The sequence below is a fragment of the Monodon monoceros genome, unplaced genomic scaffold (assembly GCF_005190385.1).
Source record: "Monodon monoceros isolate NGI ecotype Baffin Bay Population unplaced genomic scaffold, NGI_Narwhal_1 Super_Scaffold_20, whole genome shotgun sequence".
Classification (NCBI taxonomy): Eukaryota; Metazoa; Chordata; class Mammalia; order Artiodactyla; family Monodontidae; genus Monodon; species Monodon monoceros.
Genome location: NW_021703777.1, coordinates 24346106 through 24370280, shown reverse-complemented (window position 1 = coordinate 24370280; position 24175 = coordinate 24346106). Strand labels below are relative to the sequence as shown.

Here is a 24175-nt window from a genome sequence, read left to right as displayed (position 1 = left end):
AGATTAAAACCAAAAATTAAATAAAAATATAAACTTGAAGGAAACTTAGTGGCCATTTAGTCCAAGTGCCTAATTCACCAGGTAAGAAAATGAAAGCTCAGAGAAGTGACTGTGGAAAAAACACTGACAAGTCAGCTTTATACATTAATACTGCAATGTCTCTCTTGCCAATTTAAAAATGAGTTCAAGCAAAAACTCCTTTACAGTTCATAAAGAGCTTTTACATATAATGTGTTAATTTCAGTATATTAAAGGAAAGCAGAAAGATTAAGTGCAGTTTGTTACTTGAATTGTTTTAACAGATAGGGTACATTAAAAACCTCACCAGGAACTACTTCTTGGCATAGGCTTTAGACATGGCATCTATAAATGGAATTATGAAAAGTGATTGCCAGGTACCCATGTCATTATCATCAATGCGATTCTAGAACTACTTTAGGCAGAGTAGGCATTCAATAAATACTTGCTAACTGAGGAGAATAAAACATTAATTGCTTCTGATATCATCTCTTAAGACTACTGGAAAGAAAACTGGGAAATCTCACAAATTTTCCCTTAAAATACCTACCTATCTCAAATGTATAGATAGGGACGTGAGAGCAATTCCTTCCCCACATCTTAAACTATTTATACACTTTTTATAAATTAAAAAAGATACCACCGCCTTTTTATGCAGAGTATGATGCAATATAATTTCTTTCTCCAAAAGTTTCTTAGGTAACTCAAAAGCAATCTCTTTGAAGAGACAGCTTTAAAAAAAAAAAAAAAAAAAAAAAAAAAGAGCCTGTTCAACCTAGGGAGCTATAAGGCTACATGAATACTTATCCTTGTAGAATATGGTATTTTTTCAAGATATGGACTAAGTAGTCCTTTTAGGTGTTCTAGATTGCCAGCTTAAGGCATAGCTGGAGAGAAGAAATGTAAAAAAGTAAAAATAGAAATGAGGAAGCAATTAAGAAAGAAATTAAAAGGAAGAAGGTGTATGAGGTAGAAAGTGCACTGATTCTGTTTCAAGAGCCACTTAGTGGTAGGCTAGTTTTTACTTTTGCCTAACTTGCTTAGGGAAGAGACATGGAAAAGAGACCACAGAGTCCCTCTTTCCTGAAAGTAGAAGGAATAATTGAAAATACACTTACTAAGCTATTTTATTAGAATTTTAGTCACTTACTAGACTATAATATACTTAACTATCTTATTAGACTTTTGTATAGTCTTAGTTTCACAAACTTAGGATACAGATTACAGATAAATTTGAAACATGAAAACAAGATGAGCACTAAATCAATTTTAAGAGTTTTCCTACTGGTATTGGCCCGTCAAAGATAAAGCTGAACGTGACAGTAGTACAGTGATGCTGCAGAGGCCAAAATATAAAAGAAACTTTTAATGTAGCAAATAAATAGTGAAATTGATAGAGCATTTTTACCCACAACAAAAACTTCTACAAAAAGACATAGGTTATGTTTAACAACTGAGGTATATAACCTTATACATGTATATTCTATTGTGAGATTAAATTCCTTAAGGCCAGAGTTTTGGATAAGTAATATGACAGCAACACTTAACTTAGTATCAACAGCAATACATTTTCTAAGCATTAGAGTGAAAGAGAATACAGCATTGTGAAAAGTTTTTCAAGTTACCTTCTCTTACACTAAAAGGCATAGTGACAACACCATAAGCACTTGGTACGCCATATAAACAGCAGATGAAGTCAGAGAGATAGTCTAATACACTTAGATCATGCTCCACCACAATGATATATCTGAAAAACAATATAGATTTTTATTTTAAAATGTAATATAATATATGTAATTAAAATATTTAATTATAATGAAAACTTCTACATAGTTTTTAAAAAAACTACAGTGTAAATTTCAGGAAGACAGATATATTTTTAAAAAATTAACCATAAAGACCATATTAAGCTTAAGTTATAAAACATTTTCTTTAAGACTCATTATCAACGTTCATATTTCAAATTGTTTTCTTAAAAGAGTTAACGTGAAATAGTGTATGAATAAATGAAATGTTTTGTTAATAAAATAAAATAAACTTTACAAAGCAGAAACAATTATAATAGATTTAAATCAGACCTATTCTAAACTGTTTATTATGCTCTTCAACTTATGCATTAAACCCTTCTACTTGTCCTGTCTCATGCTAGCTGTAGTAAGGAAGGCACAGAGAATACAACAGAATCCTCAACCTGAGAATTTTCACTTCAGCTGTGGAGACAAGGAATAGATATGAAATACCAAAAAACACTACGTTAGCAAAATGTTTTTACAGGTAATAAAAATCTAGTGACGGTAAGAAAGAAAATAGGTTAGTGTGTGTACTGGAGCACTTTATAAATGGGATGGGCTATAACATGACTTTTCAAGTGGTAAGAAAAATGTATTGCTAGTATAGAAATTATTAGGCAAATAATAATCATAAAGCTTTTACGCATCTTATTCCTATTCAACTTAGCTCAAGATGTTCAAAAAGCAATGTCCTACAGACACCTAAAATTCTTTTTTTTTTAAACATCTTTATTGGAGTATAATTGCTTTACAATGGTGTGTTAGTTTCTGCTTTATATAAAATTCTAATTTATCAGCTTCCTGTACAAATAAAAACTAACCAGCCATATATTTATTGATGGAATCACTACTCCCATAAAAAAAAGACTCAATTTTATTTGCAATCATATATTGTTTAAATTGTCAAGCATGTCTAATTCATTCTTTTCTTTCTCTATCTAGATTCTAATTCAGGCTGTCATTTCTATCAATATTGTTATAGCCTTTTAACAAACCTCATTTTCTTCAGGCCCCCAGATGTGGCTCTCAGTTCCAAATGAAACACATAACATCTTCAGACTTTCTTTTAAGACCTTCCAAAACTTTAGCTACTATAGATCTTCCTCAATTTATAAGGTTACACCTGATAAACCCATCGTAATTTGAAAATGCATTTAATATGCCTAACCTAACAAACATCATACTTAGCCTAGCCTACCTGAAATGTGCTCAGAACACTTTTATTAGCCTACAGTTGGGCAAAATCATGTAACATAAAGCCTATTTTATAATAAAGTGTTGAGTATCTCATGTAATGTATTGAATACTGTACTGAAAGTGAAAATCAGAATGGTTGTAAGGGTACCAGCTGTTTACCCTCGTGCTCATGTGGCTGACTTGAGGCTGTGGCTTGCTGTCGTTGCCCAGCATCAGAAGACAATATCGTACTGCCTATCACCAGGCTGGGAAAATATCAAAATTCAAAATTTGAAGTACAGTTTCTACTGAATGTGTATTGCTTTCACAATACTGTAAAGTCGAAAAATTGGTCAACTGAACCACAGCATCTGTATTTCTTTTATTTCATTTATATATAGGACACACTGAAAAATGGCTCTTTGCTTGTTTCCTGAATAATCTACCCTTCTATCCCTGTGTGTCTAAGGGTGGTCTATCATTTCAATGGTCTAAAATCCTGCCTAAAATCCTCACCTGCTGAAATTCTACATAACCCTTTCATGGTTCACCTCCAATTCTACCTCCAGTAGGAACACCCTTCTTAATATGCAAATAAACTTTTGCCCACTGTTGAATGTGGTGAGCATCAATAAAAATGGCAAATACCCAAGTGGGCCAATATTTATCCTGCCTTGGTATCTTTATTGGCAATGTTCCATTATCTGGAATAATTCTCTGCTTTTTTACCATTAAAATCCTCAAGGCCCAGTATAAGGCAGCATAGTTTTATCTAGTGGCTTTTAATGTGCTTTGAAAAGAAGAAAAAAATAAGTCACACCTCCTGCCTTCCCTACTTTCAAATGGAGCTTATGCAGAAGTCCAAAATGTTAAAAAAGATTTAGGAGAGCCTAAATCTAATTTTCTGAGAGTTTGGGAAGAAACAATAATCTGCAACATGAGAAATGTATGCTATGAAAATTTACACCCTACACTTAATTTTGGGTTATCTGTTGGTTTTTAATCTTCCTCTCGCATTACTGTTCCCCTCTCTAATCCATCCTCTATTTCTTGTTGTTTATCGGAGGATATCATCTTCAAAATCTTTTTACAGCATTAAAGACTGAATGTATGCCTTGATATGTTGTTGAATTTCAGGATGCAGATATACTTCCTGTAACTTTTTATTATCAGTCTATCACTACAAAGAGATTATTTTGACCCTATACCTATAAAAATGAGACCCAGCACGTCTGAGAAAATCTAACAATCATTTTCTTCGCTTTGTCAATCTAACCTGTTTTGGCATGTTATCCCTTTTACAACTATGTTACTGCCCTCTCATAATATAGAATGTAGTGATTTGGCTGAATATTGAAATACATGTCACCTGGTTGTAAATTATTATCCTTTTAGCTTTTTCATTATGCTTAAAGCATTATATAGTATTAAAAAAATTATGTGTAAATGTAGATAATATCTATGATATTCATTTCAGTAAAACAAAGGAATATAAAAATGTTTTATAAAAAGGTATTAGGATTGAGAACTACTGACTTGACTGCTTATGTATTCTTTAATTTACCTTATCCTGAAGTCCCTGAAAATTGGGACATTTTATAGTCTTACTTCCCCCAAAGAGGCTATCATAATGCCCTGGTCTATGTATGAAGTGAAAATTATGGTTACGCTTTGGCTCAACTAAGACTGTCTCTTTACCACTGATATTCCAAGTTTTACTTCAAGGTATGTACATGGATCATTTGCTCCTTGAATCTATGGAGTCAAGTTTTCCAATTCTGGAAAATATCCAGCCATGACCTTTTCATAGCTTTATTTTTCAGACTCCTATTAAGACATATGTAAATCATCTTATTCTATTCTCTCTTATCCCATTCTCCCTGTCTCTGAACCTCCCTTCTGTATTTCAATCTTATTCTCTCTCTGCTGTATTCTGGTAGCTTGCTCAGACCAACTTTTCAAGTTTCTCACACTCTTTTCTGTTGTACCTAACCTGTCTAATCTGTCCAGTGAGTTTTCAATGTCATGACTATACTTTTAATTTCTAGATTTGTTTGGGTTTTTTAAACATTTACCTGTTGCTTTTTTGTAGTATCATATTCTTAGTTTTAAATCTTCATGTTTTAAATTATTTTAAATATTATTTTACAGTCTCTTTGAGAATGTCACTCGAAGTTCCTGAAAGTCTAAATCCTGCTGTTTGTTGTGTCTACTGACTCATTTGTAGACAGTTTCCTCCTATCATTTATAACCCTGGGCTTAAAGCTCTTGAGTCTTTACCTGTAGAAATCCTGTGTGACCAGGGTTGAGGGCATATGCTTCCAGAGTGGTTTTATATTTGCTTCATCTAGGTACCACAGAACTAAAGATTCTAGGGCCCTTGTTATGTTACTTTCTTAACATGGATGGTTCTGAGACTCCCCTGATCACATAAATTTCAATTCCATATCCATGTGAGCTGCCAGTCCCTAAAGAGATCTGAAAGGGAGCCAGCCCTCCATTTCCAAGGATCTCAGTTAGTGACAGGTATATGTTTCCTTGACATCCTCCTGTGTTTGCTCTTTTGCTGAGAAAGCAGTCGTTTGAGAGTCCCAGCATTTTGTGTGATAATTCAATACAAGGCCTTGCTTCTTGCCCACAAGTGGCTGTTAAAGCTCAAAGCTCAAGACTTACTACAGAGACAAGCAACGTCCCCTCAAGAAAGCCATCCTTGTTTTTCCCCTGTAATTTACAGTTCTCTCTTTGGTTTTTTGATCCCTAGGGATTTCTCTTGCTCTGTTGTAAGATCAGCTATGAATTAAATCAGCTACTAAAGAGAGGAACAGAAAAAAGCCCTGGGTTCTTGCCGTATCATAAATTGGAAACCTAGAAATAACTAGCTTTTCTGACCTTAAAACATCTTCATCTGCAAAATGGGAATACCACCTAAAGATTCTTACTTACAAGATTACTAAGGCGCAAATGAGATAATGGATATAAAAACTCTGCAAACTACAAAAGCACCCTACAAATACAGGACGTTGTGATTACTTAACAGAAGTTTTTAAGACCTCCCTTGTGCTCAGTAAGACCTGGGAAACGGGAATTACTCTGTTCTAAAATTGTGTGTATGAGTGACATATCCATTTGAGGATCTGGAAAAAGTTAAGGATCTGCTTCCCAGAAATCCATACATATATGCCAAAATTTGCATATCACTACAGAGTATTCTTAGGCTCCCTGGAAACAGGTATGGTAGTAAATGGATCTTGCATTAAGAATCTCTTTTCTAGATAGAGGAAGGTAAGTTCAAGGGATAGCTCCAAAAACCAAGATGGAAAACACGCACATATGTGACATTGATGGTCCCAGTGTTTAAACTTTAGAAATCTGTGAAAGTCCTCAAACAAAACAGCACAGGCATATACCAAATCTGTACTTACCTATCTGGATTTATTAGAGATCGTATAGTAATAGCAGCCTTTAAACGCTGCTTGACATCTAGGTAACTAGAAGGTTCATCAAACATGAAACTATGGAAAAATAAGCAAACATAATAATTTGAAAGGCAAGTATGATAAAATTCTATCTTGCATGTTATTTTAAAGCACTGAGATATAGTTTCTGATTTAACAACAACAAAAATCCCCTTAGAATAATGAGGAGCCCACCCCATAATGGTAAAAATGTCTGTATTCTGTTCAGAAGTAGAAGGAAGAAAATAAATTACGAAAGGCAGGACTGCATATCAAGTCTGGGAAGAGACTCCTAGATTAGGCTAACTTACAAACTGTTATCTCCTCATGAAAAATATTCTGATATATTGCGAAGTAATTCAGAGGGCTCTCTTAATTGGCTAAAGTCGGTTGCACTAAAGCAAACAGAGTTTTTGGAAAGGAGGGCTCTGCCCAGAATTACAGAATACTTTATGGAGAAAAACTAGCCTGCATTGGATGCCAGAGTAGAAGTATGGAAAAAGACGAGAGCAAAAACTACCTGGGAGAAGAGAGGCATTAAAAGGTAGAAAGGAAACTCGCCTTTTTCACTTCCTTCTTCTCTCTCACATGGCAAGCCACCCTGATTTAGGATAACCTAAAAAACCTGATTTTCCACTTGAGCTATGGAAAACCTTGCCGGCCTGGTAGGAGAGCTTCATCTTAAAAAAATGTTCTTCTTATGTATAAAGAGAGTTTACAAAATAAACAGCTGACTTCAGATTAAAGAGCTCCAGAACCCATAAGTTGTAAGGTACTTACCTAAATGAAATTTTACACCAATGGAATAACAGGGAAATGGGCAATGGATGCACAACTGCTTCAACATCTGACCTCAAAGTTAGAACATTAGATACTTTTTCTATTAATTTCTCTCAAACCACTGCTCTATTAGCAGCATTATAAACAAAAACTCTAAAGTAGAGATAAGATTTACAAAAAGTATAAAGTAACCTACATATCAGCTTTCTGTATACAAACGACAGCACAGGCAAATCTCTGCAACTCTCCTCCTGAAAGATCTTCAACATTGCGTTCTTTTAGATGGGTTAAATCTACAAAGAACATAGAGGCATTGTGTTCAATGTTATTTTATTTTACCTCTTCAAGGTAAAATGTATATTGCAAATCATTCTCTGTTTGAATATTTCTGTTGAAAATACAACAACTACTAGAGATTTTTCCATTTATTTCAGTAATCCATATAAAGATACCTATCTTTATGAGTTAAGTTCAGGGCCTATTAAAACACATACACAAAATAAACACTTACCGAGCTGCTGACATACAATTGCTTGCGTCTTTGTTTCATCTTTTCGGTCCAAAATACACCCCACTGTCCCCTGCCATAATATATCAGAAATAGGATTATTTTCCTTCAATACTAAAATTCCCTCACTATTAAAAAGAGTCACAAAATAAAACAAGTTTACTTTGATTTATCTTTTATATGTCCACCAATATCTGTAATACCCACTAAATTTCTCCTAAACAGCAACTGACCTTTGCAGCCTTGGGAATCTGGTCTACATACTGAGGTTTGATAATGGCTTTTAGGTCATCTTCAAGAATCTTGGTAAAGTAATTCTGCAATTCAGATCCACGGAAGTAAGTCAAAATTTCTTGCCAATCAGGTGGGTCCTAGAAATATATGTATAATTACCTGAATTTAATAATACAGTTGCAAAGAGGATGAATGTTATACAAAATAGAACACATATCCAAACAGAATACCTCTGCTTCTAAGATAATATTAGAGGTGGATTTAATTTCAAATCAAGAAAACACTAACTCATAACAGTTTACGAAAGCTCAGAATTATCAATTAAGCAGCATTAACAGATTTTACCTAAAAAGGAGTTTCATTTATAGTTTCTCAGCATTAATTCCACAAATAATCTTGAAAATAAGAACATTAAAAAATAAAATCACACATACTCTCTCCTTCATAGCCTCATAAAACTGAACCAAGATATTCATTTTTATAAGGTGGTAATACATACATCATATTTTCCAAGGTTTGGCTTTTGCTTTCCTGCTAAAATTTTTAAAGCAGTTGACTTTCCAATACCATTAGTTCCAACTAATCCCAAAACTTCACCTGGACGAGGAATGGGCAACCTGTCATAAGTGTACAAAAATAATAAGACAACTCAGACTTATGTAGAAAAAGTGACGTAATACCAGAATGATGTATTTTAATGCGCTTGCACTCCACACACATTCATTAATAAGACAAGAGTATATGCCAGATATTACTGGCTATTAGGAAAAAACAGCAGCCAAGATTAAACTGTTGTTAGGAATGCATCCATGACTAATATTACTCCAAATTTTATTTATTCAACTTTCACTCAAAGTCTATTCTAAAGTAACAGTTTTTCTTTCCATATAAGGCTCAGTTTTAATGTATAATAAAATGGTTTGGTACAAAATTGCACAGCAGGTGCAACCTCACACTGTCTTTTTTTTGGCCTGCCATTTACTTACAAGGAGAGAAGTGCCACATCAACCAGAAATATTCCACTTCACTCTCCCTGCTGCAGTAGGCCCCTTAAAGCTGGCAGGTTGAGAAATACCCTTTTATTAGTTAAATCTAGACTCCTAGATTGAAAATATTAGTGTTCAGCAGATTAAAAACCTCAAAGAATGCGTCATTAACAATATATGTCGAAGTCCAGAGTAATATTCTCTGTAGATTATGAGATTAATAGATAAATAAAATCAAGATGAGTTCCCTTAAAAGTATTCTGGGGATAAGGATATTATTAACAACAGTGATTCTCACCCCCAACTGTATATTAGAATCACTGGGAGCCTTTTCAACTTACTAAGTCCAGACTGTACATCCAGAGATAAGATGTAATTCAACTGGGCTGAAATTACCTGGGCATTAGTAGTTTAAAAAAGACCCTCAGGTAATTTTAATGTTAGCTAGAATGAACCACTGACATATACAGTATGATTCTGCATGATGTTATAATACTGTATTTTGCTTTAGTGGATGTAAAAGTTAATACCACTTTTTTTCCATTTTTGTTATTTCTCTGAAAATTCCAAATGTAAATCTTACTCTTGACTGAAGTAAAGAAGAATGTTGACTTGGAAATATACCTGTGAAGCTTGAAGGCGTTGGCACAGTATCGATGTGTTGTTTCTTTTTCCAAGTTGCTTGGCAAATTGACAATTGATAAGGCACCAAAGGGGCACTTCTGTTATTTAAAGAATTAGTTTTCTGTTAATTGTTAGAAATATAGGCATGACTAAAATGAACAGATGAAGAAATTTTTATAATTTATCTTCCAAAAGTGGGAGTTTCACATAGACGTAAAGTATTGTTGCACTTCCTATCCTTTGCTTAAAAAGGTTAAGTTCCTTGAAGGCAAGAATCATATCTAATAATTCTGTATTCCCCCTAGTGACTGGTATAATCCTGGACATTTAATGTGTTTAATACTTACTGCAAAACCTTACAGAACTGGAGGCTTTTGTATGAGAAGGTTAAGAGCAAGATAAAACACGGTTATTGAGCATACAGTTCCATATTCAGTCAATGAGAAACACCTTTCCTTTATCTTCTTCTTCCTGTCTCTGTATGCTTCCATTTCTACCTTGTAAAGTCCTTTAAGGTCATGGATTGTACCTTTCTTGGTCTACTTATGTCCCAACAACAGCTAGCATAGTATTTGCACAGAGCAAGGACTAACGTCTTTCCATTGTGATTTGTAACCATCCCATACGAAAAAGATACTTCATATTCCAATTGAGAAAATTCACATTTAAAAAAAAAAAAAACTCATAGAAAAACTTATTCAAACAAGAAGTGACTATCAATCAGGTAAATGCCCAAGGAACAAGAATGGCAAGAACTGGAAGGTGATTTAAGAGTGGTAACGTGGCTAGAAAAATTTCTCAGCAGTACAGATGACTATAAAGGTACAACCAGAGTATAACCTCAGATTAGAAATCTGTTCAGCAGAACTGTTCAAAGAGCTCAGGGGACTAATTCAAGTCTCTGTATGTAAAGACTTCAGGGAATTACCATTTCCTAAGTTACAAGAACACAGAGGTTTAAAAAACAACACTCTGTTTTCTAGCAAAATAATCACCAACCTCTAAAAAAAATTATTAATTCTTTACACGAGATTTTTTCTGCAAACGGAATTACCTCCATTTACAGAATCCTCTATTACTCCATCAATGTACATAAAATGCTTACAGGCTGCAAGTAATTTAAACTTCTCTTAATCTACAAAGAAAAAAATAGCCACATTGCTCATATATGTGGTGCATTACAAGTATCTTAGTGTTCAGGGGGTATACACTACCCGCCCCCCGCAAACAATTCATCACATCAGTTTCTTTTCAACCACTGAAGTGCATACCCCAAATTCTGGAATCTCATTTTTTTATAGCAGTGAGGAAAGAAAATAAAATCGAATATATTGTTCAAAATAAGATTTCCACCACCCAAAACACTGGCAGGCAAATAATAAAAGATTAGTAAGTATTTGTTGGAAGAAGTATCTCCTGCTTATATTTTAAAAACAAGAAAAAACGCTTTCAGGTACCAAGCCTGGTACTTCTGGATACTTAACCGAGGATTCAGAAACCAATGTAAAATACACAAACCTTATTAGAAAAAATAACAGATGGTATCCATATTTTGGGAAATCTCCTTTCTAAAATATATTATCTGCAAATAAAAATAACTAATTTAAGAACTTTATACACTGGCTCCTAAATATCTTTTATGAACTAAAGTTGGAAATCCATCATTCTTTAGTAAAATGCCCTATTCAAACCATTCAGGATAACAAAAACTGAGGTATTTTGAAAAATTACACTATTGGGATAAATCCAACAATAGAAGAATGTATAACACAGCAAAAGCAGTACTTAAGGATTAGGTTAAATTAAAAAAATTTTTGGTTGTGTCCATTTTTATTTAAAAGTGTGAATTTAGGGGTTTCCCTGGTGGCGCAGTGGTTGAGAGTCCACCTGCCGATGCAGGGGACACAGGTTCATGCCCCGGTCCAGGAAGATCCCACATGCCGCGGAGCGGCTGGGCCCGTGAGCCATGACTGCTGAGCCTGCACGTCCGGAGCCTGTGCTCCGCAACGGGAGAGGCCACAACAGTGAGAGGCCCGTGTACCGCAAAAAAAAAAAAAAAAGTGTGAATTTTAAATTAAACACAGGGACTTCTGGTTAAGACTCTGCGCTCCCAATGCAGGAGGCCCAGGTTCGTCCCCTGGCCAGGGAACCGGACCCCACGTGCATGCCGCAACTAAGAGTTTGCATGCCACAACTAAGGAGCCCTCGAGCCACAACTAAGACCCGGCACAGCCAAATAAATAAATGAAATAAATAAATTTAAAAAATAAAATTAAACACAGACTTGAAAAAAATGTATGTAATATGGCTCACATTTTTTATATTTCAAAAAAGTTCTGGTAAAGACTTGGAGAATGTCCTCATAAAAGGGTGAAAAAAAATTAATTTTGGTTGGTAATGGCTTTACGAAGTTGCATACAGCAAAAATAACTTTTATTATTATTTTTTAAGGATAACTGTTAAGTGGGGTGGTTAATTAATTGAAAAAGCAATAATAATATTGATATAAGAACACTATTTTTCTGAATTTGTATTCTTTATTCAATTTTTATATTTGGCTCTAAAAATAGTTATAATGTACTCAGAATTTTCAGATTTCATTTTTAGGTTACAAATTTGATCCAATAAATAAAATATCACTTACTTTAATACAAATACCACAACCAATACAAAGAGTTTCAGAAATCCATGCTATTTTGCTCTGGGAGACAACCTCTATGCATAATTTTCCTGGCAAAGGAAAAGACAGAATTAAGTCATTTCTCCTGATGTTCTAATTTTCTGAACACTGTTATTTCGGCAATTCTGGTTCCAAATTTCCATATAGAATTAAGTTTTCAAAAAGAAAGGCCACAGAAAGAAATATAAATCAGTGCTTTGGATAGATTACTGAACTTAACTACTTATATGAATACTCTTGTCAGGCAAGGCAGAGATGACTCTAATATGCTTATTTGTTTAATCTACTATGGGAAGAAAATATGCTAATAAAAATACAGCGGATCCTAAAACAGCTTTACTTTTAAGCTGACTGACCTGAATATATAATCCATAAAATATGCCTTGAAAATGGTAATGTACACCAGATAAGGGAATGAAATACGTTAGCTAAATCAGGGAAGCTCCCCAAAGGTATGTGGACATCTAATACACAAACAAAATTAAACCTGGCATTAGGGATATTAATAATGGAATTTCTGAATAGCACGGTAGACTGTAACACATGACATCTAAATTTCCTTTTAAGATTTAGTAAGCTTATACCTCACTAGTATATTTAAAGTAAAAATTATTTAGTTTAGCCCTTAAAGACGACCAATAAGTCATCAATTCTGAATGGTCGTAAATTTACTCTTGAAAATATAGCAAAACCTCATAAATAGTCATTCATATTAAGCTTTTTTCTTTTAAGGAGAATACTATCAAATATCAATACAAACATCTTGGCAGTCCTTTCTTCATGACTTAAAGTAACCATAGGATTTTGTAGGACAGTAAGAATCTCAGTAATTTGAACTCTGGTTTGATTTTGTATTCAATGAACTTAAACAGGATCATTTAGTCACAAAGCATTAAAAGAAATTTAGAAGAAAATCTGGTCTTATTTTTACATTTTAAAGAAACTAACGGGGGAAAAAGTATATACTAAAGCCTAGAGAACCATAAAGACAGTGTATTCCTTTTAAAACCTTCTCTTATCCTTAAATGATCCACAGAACAGCTTACCCATTCGAACCACAGGGCAACTCTTTTTGCACTCCTGCCGACACTTCTTAGGTTTACATTTGTCATGGTTGACAATAGCAATTCTTGTTAATTTATCCGCCATAATTCTAAGGAAGTAACAATATCCAGTTCCTCTATTAAAGAAAAATTAACAAAATTATGGCATAGTCAATGCAATTAGTTAAGAGAAATAAGTCACAGGCATAAAAAGTTAGACAGGAGGAGATAAGTTATCACTATATTCAGATATTAATACCTGGAACTAGTTAAAAAAAACTAGTAAAAGCAATAAAATAATTTGGTAAGGCTGGAAAAACAAAATTTTACATATATTCCATTCATCAGAAGATTTATATAAAGAAGGAAAAAATACCACTTTCAACAGTCAGAAAAAGAAAAGATCTAGGGATCAACTTAACAAGATATATATACACATGCGCGGAAACTTTCAAAATACCACTGAAAGACACAAAAGACCTGAACAAGTAGAATGACATGCTGTCTCAGTTTTCACAATAAAGAATAGTCAATATCAGAGATTTCAACCTTCCCTGAATTTATATATTTAATCCAATCTCAAGGAGAAAAAAAAAAACTGAATCAGACAAATCAAATCTAAAGCTCTTATACAAAAAGAAAAGTAGTAATAGCCAGGAAAATGGAAAAGAGCAAGCGGGAAGAGGGAACCTACACTTGACATATGAAAAACATGATATAAGGCCTCAGAAATTGATGCTGATACCAGTGTATGAACACAGACCAATGAAACAGAATAGTAAGACTTGACATGAAAACATACATATGATAAAGGTGTTTACTTCCTCCCTCAAACTAAGTATCACTTCATGGCTTAGCCATCTGACTACAATGCACTACTGATGGAAATGGCAAATAATTATTAAGGGTGTAACCATCATGTTGGTCAACTGGAAAAAGTAAAAACTGCTTTACCTGGGAATTTACAATATGGCCATGATGAATTTTATGTTAACGGCACTGAAATGAAAAGGAGACCAAGTAACTATATGTATATACTCACTTTCGGAGCTTTTTAAAGTCTTGATATTTAACAGCACCATCAATTATGTAGTTGAGGTCAAAGTTAACTTAATCTTTTATAATATTGGGCTTAGTGACTGACATTAATTTTCTTAGAATGTGATTAAAGTAAGTAATTCGAAAAAGTGCCTTACTACTCCAGTTTATTCCAATATGTAATGAAAGAACCGGAAGCCAAAAGATTATTGACCAACAAAGACATTCTGTTGGCTTTTTCTATCAATGACTGTGATCCTCTATCTAGATTTTTCTTGACAGACTGCTTCCTCTTATAGAACTCTCCAGTCCTTCTCATAACCCCTCAATATCATTAGGCTTGGAGGGGAATAAAAGATCTTGCTCCTCAGTACCGCTCCCAGACGATTCTCTCTCCTCACTAAAAACAGCCACTTTTGCCTCTTAGGTCATCCACCCGCTTTAGTCATTTACCGACCATCAGATCACTCCCTCCCATTCTTTGAAATTTCGGCCCTTAGCTAATGTTCACTCTAACAACTCTTGTCATAACTCTTGGTGATTTTAATATGTTCATAGATGATCCTTCTATTAACAGCCTGTCATCTCAGTTCATTAACCTCTCTCCTCTAGTGATCTTGTCTTTCACCCTACCGTAGCCACTCATTCCTTTGGTCAAATCCTTCACCTTGTCATTACAAATAACTGCATTTTTTCCATAACCTACCTTTCAAATACCCCATTCTCCAACCACCATCCCTATCTTTTCAGTTCACCTCTCTCATACACAACAATCCAACAACCCCTTGAACTCCCCCATTCCTCAGACCTAACACTATCTCTCAATTCTACCACATTTCCACTGTCCTTCAGCCTTTTGTATCTTTGTATCTCTGTACCCACCTAAAATTCTGTTGTCAATCACTTACACCCTCATCTATAATCCTGGTTAAGCACAACTCTTCACCTGCACACATGCAGCAGAAAATGGGAAGAGAAAAAACAAAACCATGCTGACTAGTATCATCTCAAGTGAAACTATGCCAACCAGCAACCATACTATATGTATTTCCATAGCTAAGTCCCTTTGCAAACTAAAAGATATCTGCTAAGGAGAATGTTCCAACAACTCTCTCAGGTCTTTCACATCATCAACTATTCTTTCCACTGGCTTATTCCCATCAGCATTCAAACACTACATTATCTGATCCCATCTTCCTCCATTGTTTCATTTCTCCTTCCTTTTATAGCGAGACTACGTAAAAGAGTTGCCTATAGTCAGTGTTTCAAATTTCTTTCTAGGTATTTTCTCTGGAATCCATTCCAGCCTTTAGTGCCGATCCTTCTATCAAAACAACTTGTCAGGTTTTCACTGTTTTTCGCATGGCTAAAGCAAATGGTTGTCAATCTTTGCTTCAGGGTCTTGGCCTTTCTGCTCCCTCTGCCTATAATGTTATTTCCCCTAGTGAGTCACATGGCTCACTCCTTCAAGTCTTTAATGTTTATTCTCAGTGAGCCTTCTCTAGCTATATTACCAAAAAATATAAAACTCTCTTGTTTTATTCTTCTCCTTAGCTCTTTCTACTATATGACATAGTATATATTTCATATATATGTGCATATATGGTATATGTACACGTTTACTGTGTATATGTATATATATGCATTTATATATTCTCTCTACACACAGACAATATTTTTCCCTCTCCAAGCAGAATGTACTCTATCATGAGTGCAGGAATTTTTGTCTGTCTGCTTATCCCAGTGGCTGGACCAGTGCCTACCACATAGTAGGAGCTCAAACATTTCCGTTGAATGAAATGAGAAAATGAATTTAGACATAGTAAATCATTTTCCTGTAGGTTATAACAACTTCAGGAGTCTTGCAAGTTACCAATATTTTACAGTGACAGTTATCCACTAAAGTATATTATTGGAAAAAAAAAATCACCCAAAAGGTGACTAAAATTTTATGTAATAAACAGTTACGCTGATAGGTTCACTTTACCCCTTTATAACCTTTAGAAATTGGTCCAGGCAGGCCTCCTAAAGATTAGAATAAGAAAATAAATGACTTTTGAACTGCTACAAAAAAGCTATCATTCTGGAAGTGCCAACTCCCTAGAAACTGAAGACTCTTTAGTTAGCTAGTAAAATAAAACTGGACACCATATTAATTATGGTGAATGAGCATGATGAATTCCCCTATAGGGGATAAATCTTCATTGATTTATCAATGAAACTGCTTACGTTAAAGTTTATTTCTGCCAAACTACTAAAATGTTTCACCTACTATTTCAAACCATTTAAAAAACCAAATGACTATAAAAGGTGATTTTTATAAAATAAAAACCTACCAGAGATGGTTAATAAGCTGAGTTATATAAAAAAGTGATAAATTATAATGCATTTAAGAAAAATGAATACAGATTCTTTGTACAACCGTTAATTAACAGTGTAAATACTATTATTAATTAAATTTCTATGTTAGTTTCAAGAATTGGCAAGAAAGAGCCCCTCCTTTTTTTTTCAATGAGAAAGACATAGCACGTGTAAGCCTGGAGGGGAAGCCTGTAGTAACTGACTCCTTGAAGGTATTTCAAATCTGAAAACTGTGCTCAAAATAGGTACTCAAGGGACTTCCCTGCTGGCACAGTGGTTAAGAATTCCCCTGCCAATGCAGGGGACATGGGTTCGATCTCTGGTGCAGGAAGATCCCACATGCTGCGGAGCAACTAAGCCGGCGAGCCACAACTACTGAGCCTGCATGCTGCAAGTACTCAAGCCCGCGTGCCTAGAGCCCATGCTCCACAACAAGGGAAGCCACCACAATGAGAAGCCCGCGCACCACAACGAAGAGTAGCCCCTGCTCGCCGCAACTAGAGAAAGCCCGCGCAGTAACGAGGACCCAACTCAGCCATAAATAAATAAACAGATATATAGATAGATATAAAAACTTATTTAAAAAATAGGTACTCAATGACCTTCACTGTCATTATTCCAGCTGAGAGGAAAAAAGGAAGTGAGATATGGAAACCATCTGCAGTCTAAGACCAAAATTATTTTAACACCCTGTGAAAACATTTGAAAGGTTGCTGTTAACGAATGATGCTTATGTCATGTGAGATATTCTAACCTATGCTATTGCAGGTCATTAATTTTATAAAACATATAAGTTGGGAGTGGTGCACAACTGACTTCAGAGTCTTAAATTGAAGGCAATTAAAAGGGACACTAAATTAATAACTGCTTTCTCCTTACCCCGCCCCAGCAATTATATTAAATATTCTTCCTAAAAAAATTTTTTTATAGGGGAGAACAAGGCTTTTCACTAAAACAAAAACAACACTCTTTGGTTCAGATACAGATAAGAGCCCTTGATTAACACTGACAAAGCATTATCGTCAAGCAAATGGTATAGAATGAATATTCTCAGTATCAGGGACAAAGGTACCGAGGACTGCAACACACACACCACTGTCATAAATGCCTAGTAAGCAGTCCTGTGGAAGAGAAGGCGAAAAACCCTCAAGCAAAACAAAACACACTGTTCTTAAGGCTACTTCTCACTCTTACGATTTTACCGTAAAAAATGAGAAAACGGGCTTGCGTAGTTTATGGGGTGTGGGAATCGGCTTTAGCCGTCGTTCCTACAATGCACGAACCACTGAAGGGAAAATAAAGGGCCTTTCAATAAAGACCTGATCGCAAGGAGTTTGATATGATAAAGGAGAAGACGGAGAAGTCACCAAGGGGGAAAGTGCTATAAAAGTGCACCCGAAATGTTAAAGGCGTTCACCTGGGAGATTATCTGAGCTAACCCTGGTTACAGCAGAGTACACGCTGCTGTGAGCACAGTGACGTCTGGCCATCATGTCTACAGACGGGGAGTGGACAAGCAGGATTCGACTTCATGGCGGCAAAGATAATTCACTCATTCCACAATCCCCAAACGGTGGAAGTAAAGGCTTCCAAAGGTGCCAGGGGAAGAGTGGGGGTAGCAGGGGACGCTCTGCGTTCTGAAGGCGGCTGTAAGATTCAGCCCTAGGGCAGGAGCGGGGGAAAGGGGGGACTGGAGGCAGGACCGCTGAGGAGATGGCAGCTAAGGCCATCTTCGTGTCCCCTGGCGGGGGTGGCGGGCCGCAGTAGCAGAGAGCCGAGTCAGCTAGAGGGAAGCGCGAGGGGTCCCCAGCTCTCGGCGGCGCCCGCGCTCCGGCGGTTCCAGCTGTCTCGCTCAAGCCGGCTGCCACGCGCCGCTGCCGTCTCCACCGCCGCCACCTGAGGCCTAACCAAAGGCTCTGGGAGAACGTCCCTACGGTGTGTAGACCGTGGCAGACTACAGCTAAAGGCCAAACCCTTCCAGACTATTCACGTACCTGGAGAAACAGATTCCCCTTGCGGAGGGGAACGCAGAAGCCAAATCAGTTCTTGCTTTCACTTCTCAGCCACACAACGTGTTCCTACGGCCACTGGCCAAAATGGCGGTGCCCAGCCGCCGCCTCACGCATGCCACAGGGAGGTAGTGCGCGTGCGCGACAGGGCGCGCTGGGCGGAGCCCTGGAGGGAGGTAGGGCGAGACGGCGGAGAGTGACGTCATTGTGCTGCGACCCCAATTGACGTTGTTGGGTAAGCGAGGCGGGCCTGGGAAGCTGAGTGGGAGTGGCGCGGAACTGCAGCGGTTCCTGAAAACCTGAGTGGCGGCAAGCCGGGTCTGCGAGCTGTAAGTGCGTGGGCTTTCCCCGAAGTGGAGAATGGTTCTAGCTTAAGCAGACGGGTTCTCTTTCCCAATGTCAATCTCCTATTTCGCTCCCGATTTCCTCAAAGCTGGTGGGTCAGGAATGGATCCTTAGCCGCTGCCTATTCTCGCACTTCGGGCAGAGGTGTCAAGCAGAACCCACGGAGTCTGGTCCAGACACTGCTCGTGGTGGCGTTCTCTCCTTGGCCTCAGCTCCTGAACGGTGTGGCCACGAACCCGTTCTTCTCCGAGTTCCGTGCTTTATCCACTTGGTGGCGTCCAGTACCAAGTTCGGCAGTTGAATTCTGCTCCAATAATAGAGATGGGCCATTTTTTTGGACAATCTGACATTTTTGGGTATTTGGCGATGTGGCCACAGGTTTAATCGTCTCATCCCAGACCTTACTTAACTTGCAGGTGGCAAATACTTTACGATTGAAGCTCTTCATTCATCCATTTATTCATTCAGTAAATTGCTAATGGAGCGTTTAAACCTTAGGCCTTTCCAAAGTTTGCAGTCCAGTGTCTATTATTATTTAAAGAGTATCAACTGCTTGTGTGGAGATTAGGGAACAACTGAGATCTGACTCAGGAGGTGTCAAGGAGATGGTATACAGACCTTTTGGCACAGGTTTATAACAGCATTTACGTATAACGATGTTCAATAGCTGTAACTTTGCACTACCGAAGCAGTTTTACATGTTGTTCACAATCCACTATTTTTTTTTTTTCACGTTTGGATATGCCTACCAAGATTAACAAAAGATGAAGTAAACTTGTGGTTTAGAATAGGCTAGTTATTCACTTCTAGACCTTAAAGGCATTTTTCTGACTTTATGTACTATGGTAAGAGCACATATAAATGGAGCTTTTGACAACTAATGAGAAGATGTGATTTTTCTCTGCATCACTTAACGGATTATTTAAAATGTAGACCAATATTTACATATTCCTGGAATAAGAGTATTTCAGTCTGACTTTTCTAGGGAAAAACTTCATTTGGATTGGAATTTTTACTCATAGAGGTATACAACTGCATAGCATTATAGGAGTATAGATCAAATCAACCCATTTGACAGGAAAGGAAATAAAGCCCAAGGCGAGGCTGAAATTGACACCCTGATCCTGGGCCCTTTGACTACTATAGTCTGCTGCTTTGCACAACTTGTAAGTTATAATATGTTCTATTTTAGAAACAAAAACTGAATTCCCAAGAGTTTTTAATTACAGTGATTATGTCAACTGCTTTCGAGAAATAGATGATTAATATCCAGGATATATTAGTGATCGATTTGGCTATTAAATTTTTACTTTTACGTTTTGTAGAAAGATGCTCAGGTCTGGGTATAATGTGGATACTTTTTTTTTCTACATAGAATATTTTTAAAATGACCACACCAAACAAGACACCTCCCGGTGCTGACCCTAAGCAGTTGGAAAGGACTGGAACAGTACGGGAAATTGGGTCACAAGCTGTTTGGTCACTCTCGTCTTGCAAACCAGGTAAAACAAAACAACACAAAAATGCTGTTCATAATAACTGCTGAAAGTTTTCTTGTGCACTGGACTAACTTTAATATTCTTTCTGTTAAGATGCTTTATTTTAATTCTAAAATAAACCTAATTGGATTTTCATTTGTTATATATCTTCTCAATTGCTTTACTAGTATCTGCTTCAGTTTAATTGCACATGTCTCATAAGGTCTCTCCCTCTTTTTTTTAAAAAAAATATTTATTTATTTACTTAGGCTGTGCCGGGTCTTAGTTGCAGTACAGTGATTGCTGTGGCACTCGGGATCTTTAGTTGTGGCATGCAGACTTAGTTGCAGTATGCGGACTCTTCAGTTACAGCATGCATGTAGCATCTAGTTCCCTGACCAGGGATCGAACCTGGACCCCCTGCATTGAGACCGTAGAGTCTTACCCACTGGACCACCAGGGAAGTCCCTCATAAATTCTCTTTTTACCCTCTCTCTGGTATCATTCAGTTATTTGGTTAGCATTTTTTTTTTTTTTTGCTATTTCTCTGGATAGGATAAGTGGTTGATACATTTTCTGAGTGATTACATATACCCAAATAACTTTATTTTACTCTTGGTTGGGATAGAATTCTTGGGTGGCAGTCCTTTTCTCTCAAAAATTTGTGGATCCTGTTTTACCATTTTCTTTTTTGTCATGTTGCAACTAAGAAGGCTATGCCTGTCTCTCACTTTCTAAGTAACTTGTTCTTTCTTTCTGGCAGCATTTAAGTTTTTTCTGTTTATTCTTAGACTTCAAGAGTTTTGCCAGGATGTGCCAGGATACATGTGTACCTTTTCTCATCTGTCTAACCTATAATTTGATGGGTATTTTCAGTCTGTAGAATCAAGCTCAGAGAAAGTTTTTTATCTTGAGTAATGTTATTGATTTGGTAGTCACTTTTCCCTCAGAAACTTCTACTATTTACATGTTGTCTCCTGTAGTGTCTTCCCACTCAAGCCTCTTCTGTTTCCCCTTAAGATTCTTTTCTCTCTCTTTTTATGTGTAGCTGGGGATATACAGAAAAACTCACCCTTTTTGTGTTTATAGTTCTATGAATTTTTTTGTTTTTAATTTTTAAAAATTAATTAATTAGGGCTTCCCTGGTGGCGCAGTGGTTGAGAGTCCGCCTGCCAATGCAGGGAACACGGGTTCGTGCCCCGGTCCGGGAAGATCCCACATGCCGTGGAGCGGGTGGGCCCATGAGCCATGGCAGCTGAGCCTGCGTGTCCGGAGCCTGTGCTCCGCAACGGGAGAGGCCACAACAGTGAGAGGCCCGCGTATCACAAAAAAAAAATAATAATAATTAATTTATTTATTATTTTGGCCGCACCACGTGGCATGTGGGATCTTAGTTCCCTGACCAGGGATCAAACCCAAGCCCCCTGCAGTGGAAGTACGGAGTCTTAGCCACTGGACTGCCAGGGAAGTCCCATAGTTCTATGAATTTTAACAAACACATCACAAATAAAGAATATTTCTGTCATTCAAAGAAATTTCCTCATGTCCCTTTGTAGTCAGTCTTCTGCCCCCTCCTAAACCCCTGACAACCTCTGATCCATTTTGTGTCCCTTTGGTTTTGCCTTTTTCAGAATGCCATATAAACGTAATCATACTTTATGTAGCTCTTAGGGTCCAGCTTCTTTCACTTAGCATAATGCATTTGTGATTGTTCTATCAGGAGTTGGTTCCTTTTTATTGCTGATTACTCTTCTGCTGTACAGATGTGCCACAATTTGTCTACCTATTCACCAGTTAATGGACATTTAGGTTTACGGTAGCAGCTTCCCAGATGGTCCCAGTGATCCTTGTTTCCTGGTGTTCGTACCCTTCTGATGACCTCTGTCACATTGTGTCTGGGTTAGTCTCTGGGACGATGAGAATATGGCAGAAATGATGGTATGTGACTTCTGAGACTAGATCATAAAAGACATTGTGGCTCTGCCTTGCTGTTATTTGGATCACGCACTCTAGGGGAAGCCAGCTGCCATTTTGTGAGGAAACAAGGGGACCTGTGGAGAGGTTGGTGTGGCAAAGAAGCAGGGCGTTCTGACAGTAGCCAGTGGGGAACTGAGGCCTTTTGTCAACAGTCAAATGAGTAAGCTACCTTAGAATGGATTCTCCAGCTCTAGTCAAGCTTTTAGATAATTACTTCAGATAACTTGACCGCAAACTCATGAGAGTCCCAGAGCCAAGCTGCCCAACCAAGCTGGTCCCAAATTCCTATCCCATAGAAATTGTGAAGTGATGCATGTTTGGTGTTTTAAGGCGCTAAGTTAACTAAGATAAGGTTGCTTCCAGTATTTGGTGATTATGGATGAAGCTGCTATAAACATTCATGTACTGGTTTTCTTGTGGACAAATATTTTCATTTTTCTTGAGTAAATACTTACAAGTAGAATTGCTGTGTTCTATTGTTTTTATTTCTTCCTTTGCATTAGCTAAGACTTCCAACATGATGTTGCATAGGAGTGGCAAAAAGGGATATTCTTGCCTTATTCCTGATCATAGTGGGAAAACTTCTATTTTCTCACTATTATATATGATGTTAGCTGTTTTTTTTTGTAGATAATATAAAGTTGAAGAAGTTCCATTATATTTCTAGTTTGCTAATAGATTTTGTCTTGAATGGATGTTGGATTTGTCAAATGTTTTCTCAACATCTAATGATATGATCATGTGCTTTTTCTCCTTTAGCCTGTTGTTTGTTTTGATGGATTACATTAGTTAATTTTAGAATGTTGAACCAGCTGTGCATACCTGGAATAAATTCCAATTGATTGTGGTAAATAATTCTTTTTATACATGGATTCAATTTGCTAATATTTTCTTGACAATTTTTGCATCTGTGTTCATGAGAGATATTGTTCTTTAATTTACCTTTCTTGTGATGTCTTTGTCTGATTTTGTTATTAGGGTAATGCTGCCTTTATAGAGTCAGTTAGAAAGTATTCCCTCTGATTCTATTTTCTGGAAGAGATTATGCAGACTAGGTATTATTTCTTCCTTGAAAGTTTGACATAAGTCACCAGTGAAACCATCTAGGCCTGGTGATTGTTTTTGGAAGGATATTAATTTTTTATTCAATTTTTGTAATAGATATAGGCTTATTCAGATTATCTGTTTCTTCTTGTGTGAGTTTTGGTAGATTGTGTCTTTCAAGGAATTGGTCCATTTTATTTATCAAATTTGTGGGCATGAAGTCTATAATACTCCTTTATTACCCTTTTTATTGTCCATGGGATCAGTAGTGATGGCCCCTCTTTCATTTTTTATATTAGTAATTTGTGTCTTCTTTCTTTTTTTCTTGGTTAGCCTGGTTAGAGGTTTATTGATTTTATTGACCTTTTCAAAGAACCAGCTTGTGGTATTGGTAATTTTTCTCTATTAATTTGCTGCTTTTAGTTTCATTGATTTTTTTTCTCTGATTTTTATTATTTCTTTCTTCTGCTTGTTTTGGATTTAATTTGCTTTTCTTTTTCTAGTTTTCTAAGGTGAATGCTTAGATTATTAACTTTAGAGCTTTCTTCTTTTCTAATATATATGTAGTTCATGCTATAAATGCTAAATTTCAGAAAGCAGTGCTTTCTGTTAATGATTTCTAGTTTAAT

At 36.5% G+C, this 24175-nt stretch overlaps 2 protein-coding genes across 4 annotated transcripts in view; one reads left to right on the top strand and one right to left on the bottom strand.

Annotated features, from left to right (window-relative positions):
* ABCE1 (ATP binding cassette subfamily E member 1) overlaps positions 1-18812 on the bottom strand; it is a 34965-nt gene extending 16153 nt beyond the window's left edge. The window contains exons 1-10 of the mRNA XM_029235283.1: positions 18688-18812; positions 13298-13431; positions 12216-12301; positions 9572-9669; positions 8461-8578; positions 7961-8098; positions 7731-7800; positions 7416-7512; positions 6407-6496; positions 1644-1765 (exon numbers count right to left, since the gene is read on the bottom strand). Coding sequence (XP_029091116.1) covers positions 1644-1765; positions 6407-6496; positions 7416-7512; positions 7731-7800; positions 7961-8098; positions 8461-8578; positions 9572-9669; positions 12216-12301; positions 13298-13400 — 922 coding nt within the window. The 5' untranslated portion in view covers positions 13401-13431; positions 18688-18812. The remainder of the gene's footprint in view (positions 1-1643; positions 1766-6406; positions 6497-7415; positions 7513-7730; positions 7801-7960; positions 8099-8460; positions 8579-9571; positions 9670-12215; positions 12302-13297; positions 13432-18687) is intronic.
* Positions 18547-24175, top strand: part of ANAPC10 (anaphase promoting complex subunit 10) — a 76904-nt gene continuing 71275 nt past the window's right edge. For 2 of the 3 annotated variants that reach the window (XR_003795594.1, XM_029235285.1), the window contains exons 1-2: positions 18960-19031; positions 20423-20549. Coding sequence is in view for 2 of the 3 variants with exons in the window: in XM_029235285.1 (XP_029091118.1) it covers positions 20435-20549 (115 nt within the window). In the remaining variant the exon portion in view is untranslated. Of the gene's footprint in view, positions 19032-20422; positions 20550-24175 lie in introns of all 3 variants that reach the window. The other variant, XM_029235284.1, reaches the window with a different exon arrangement.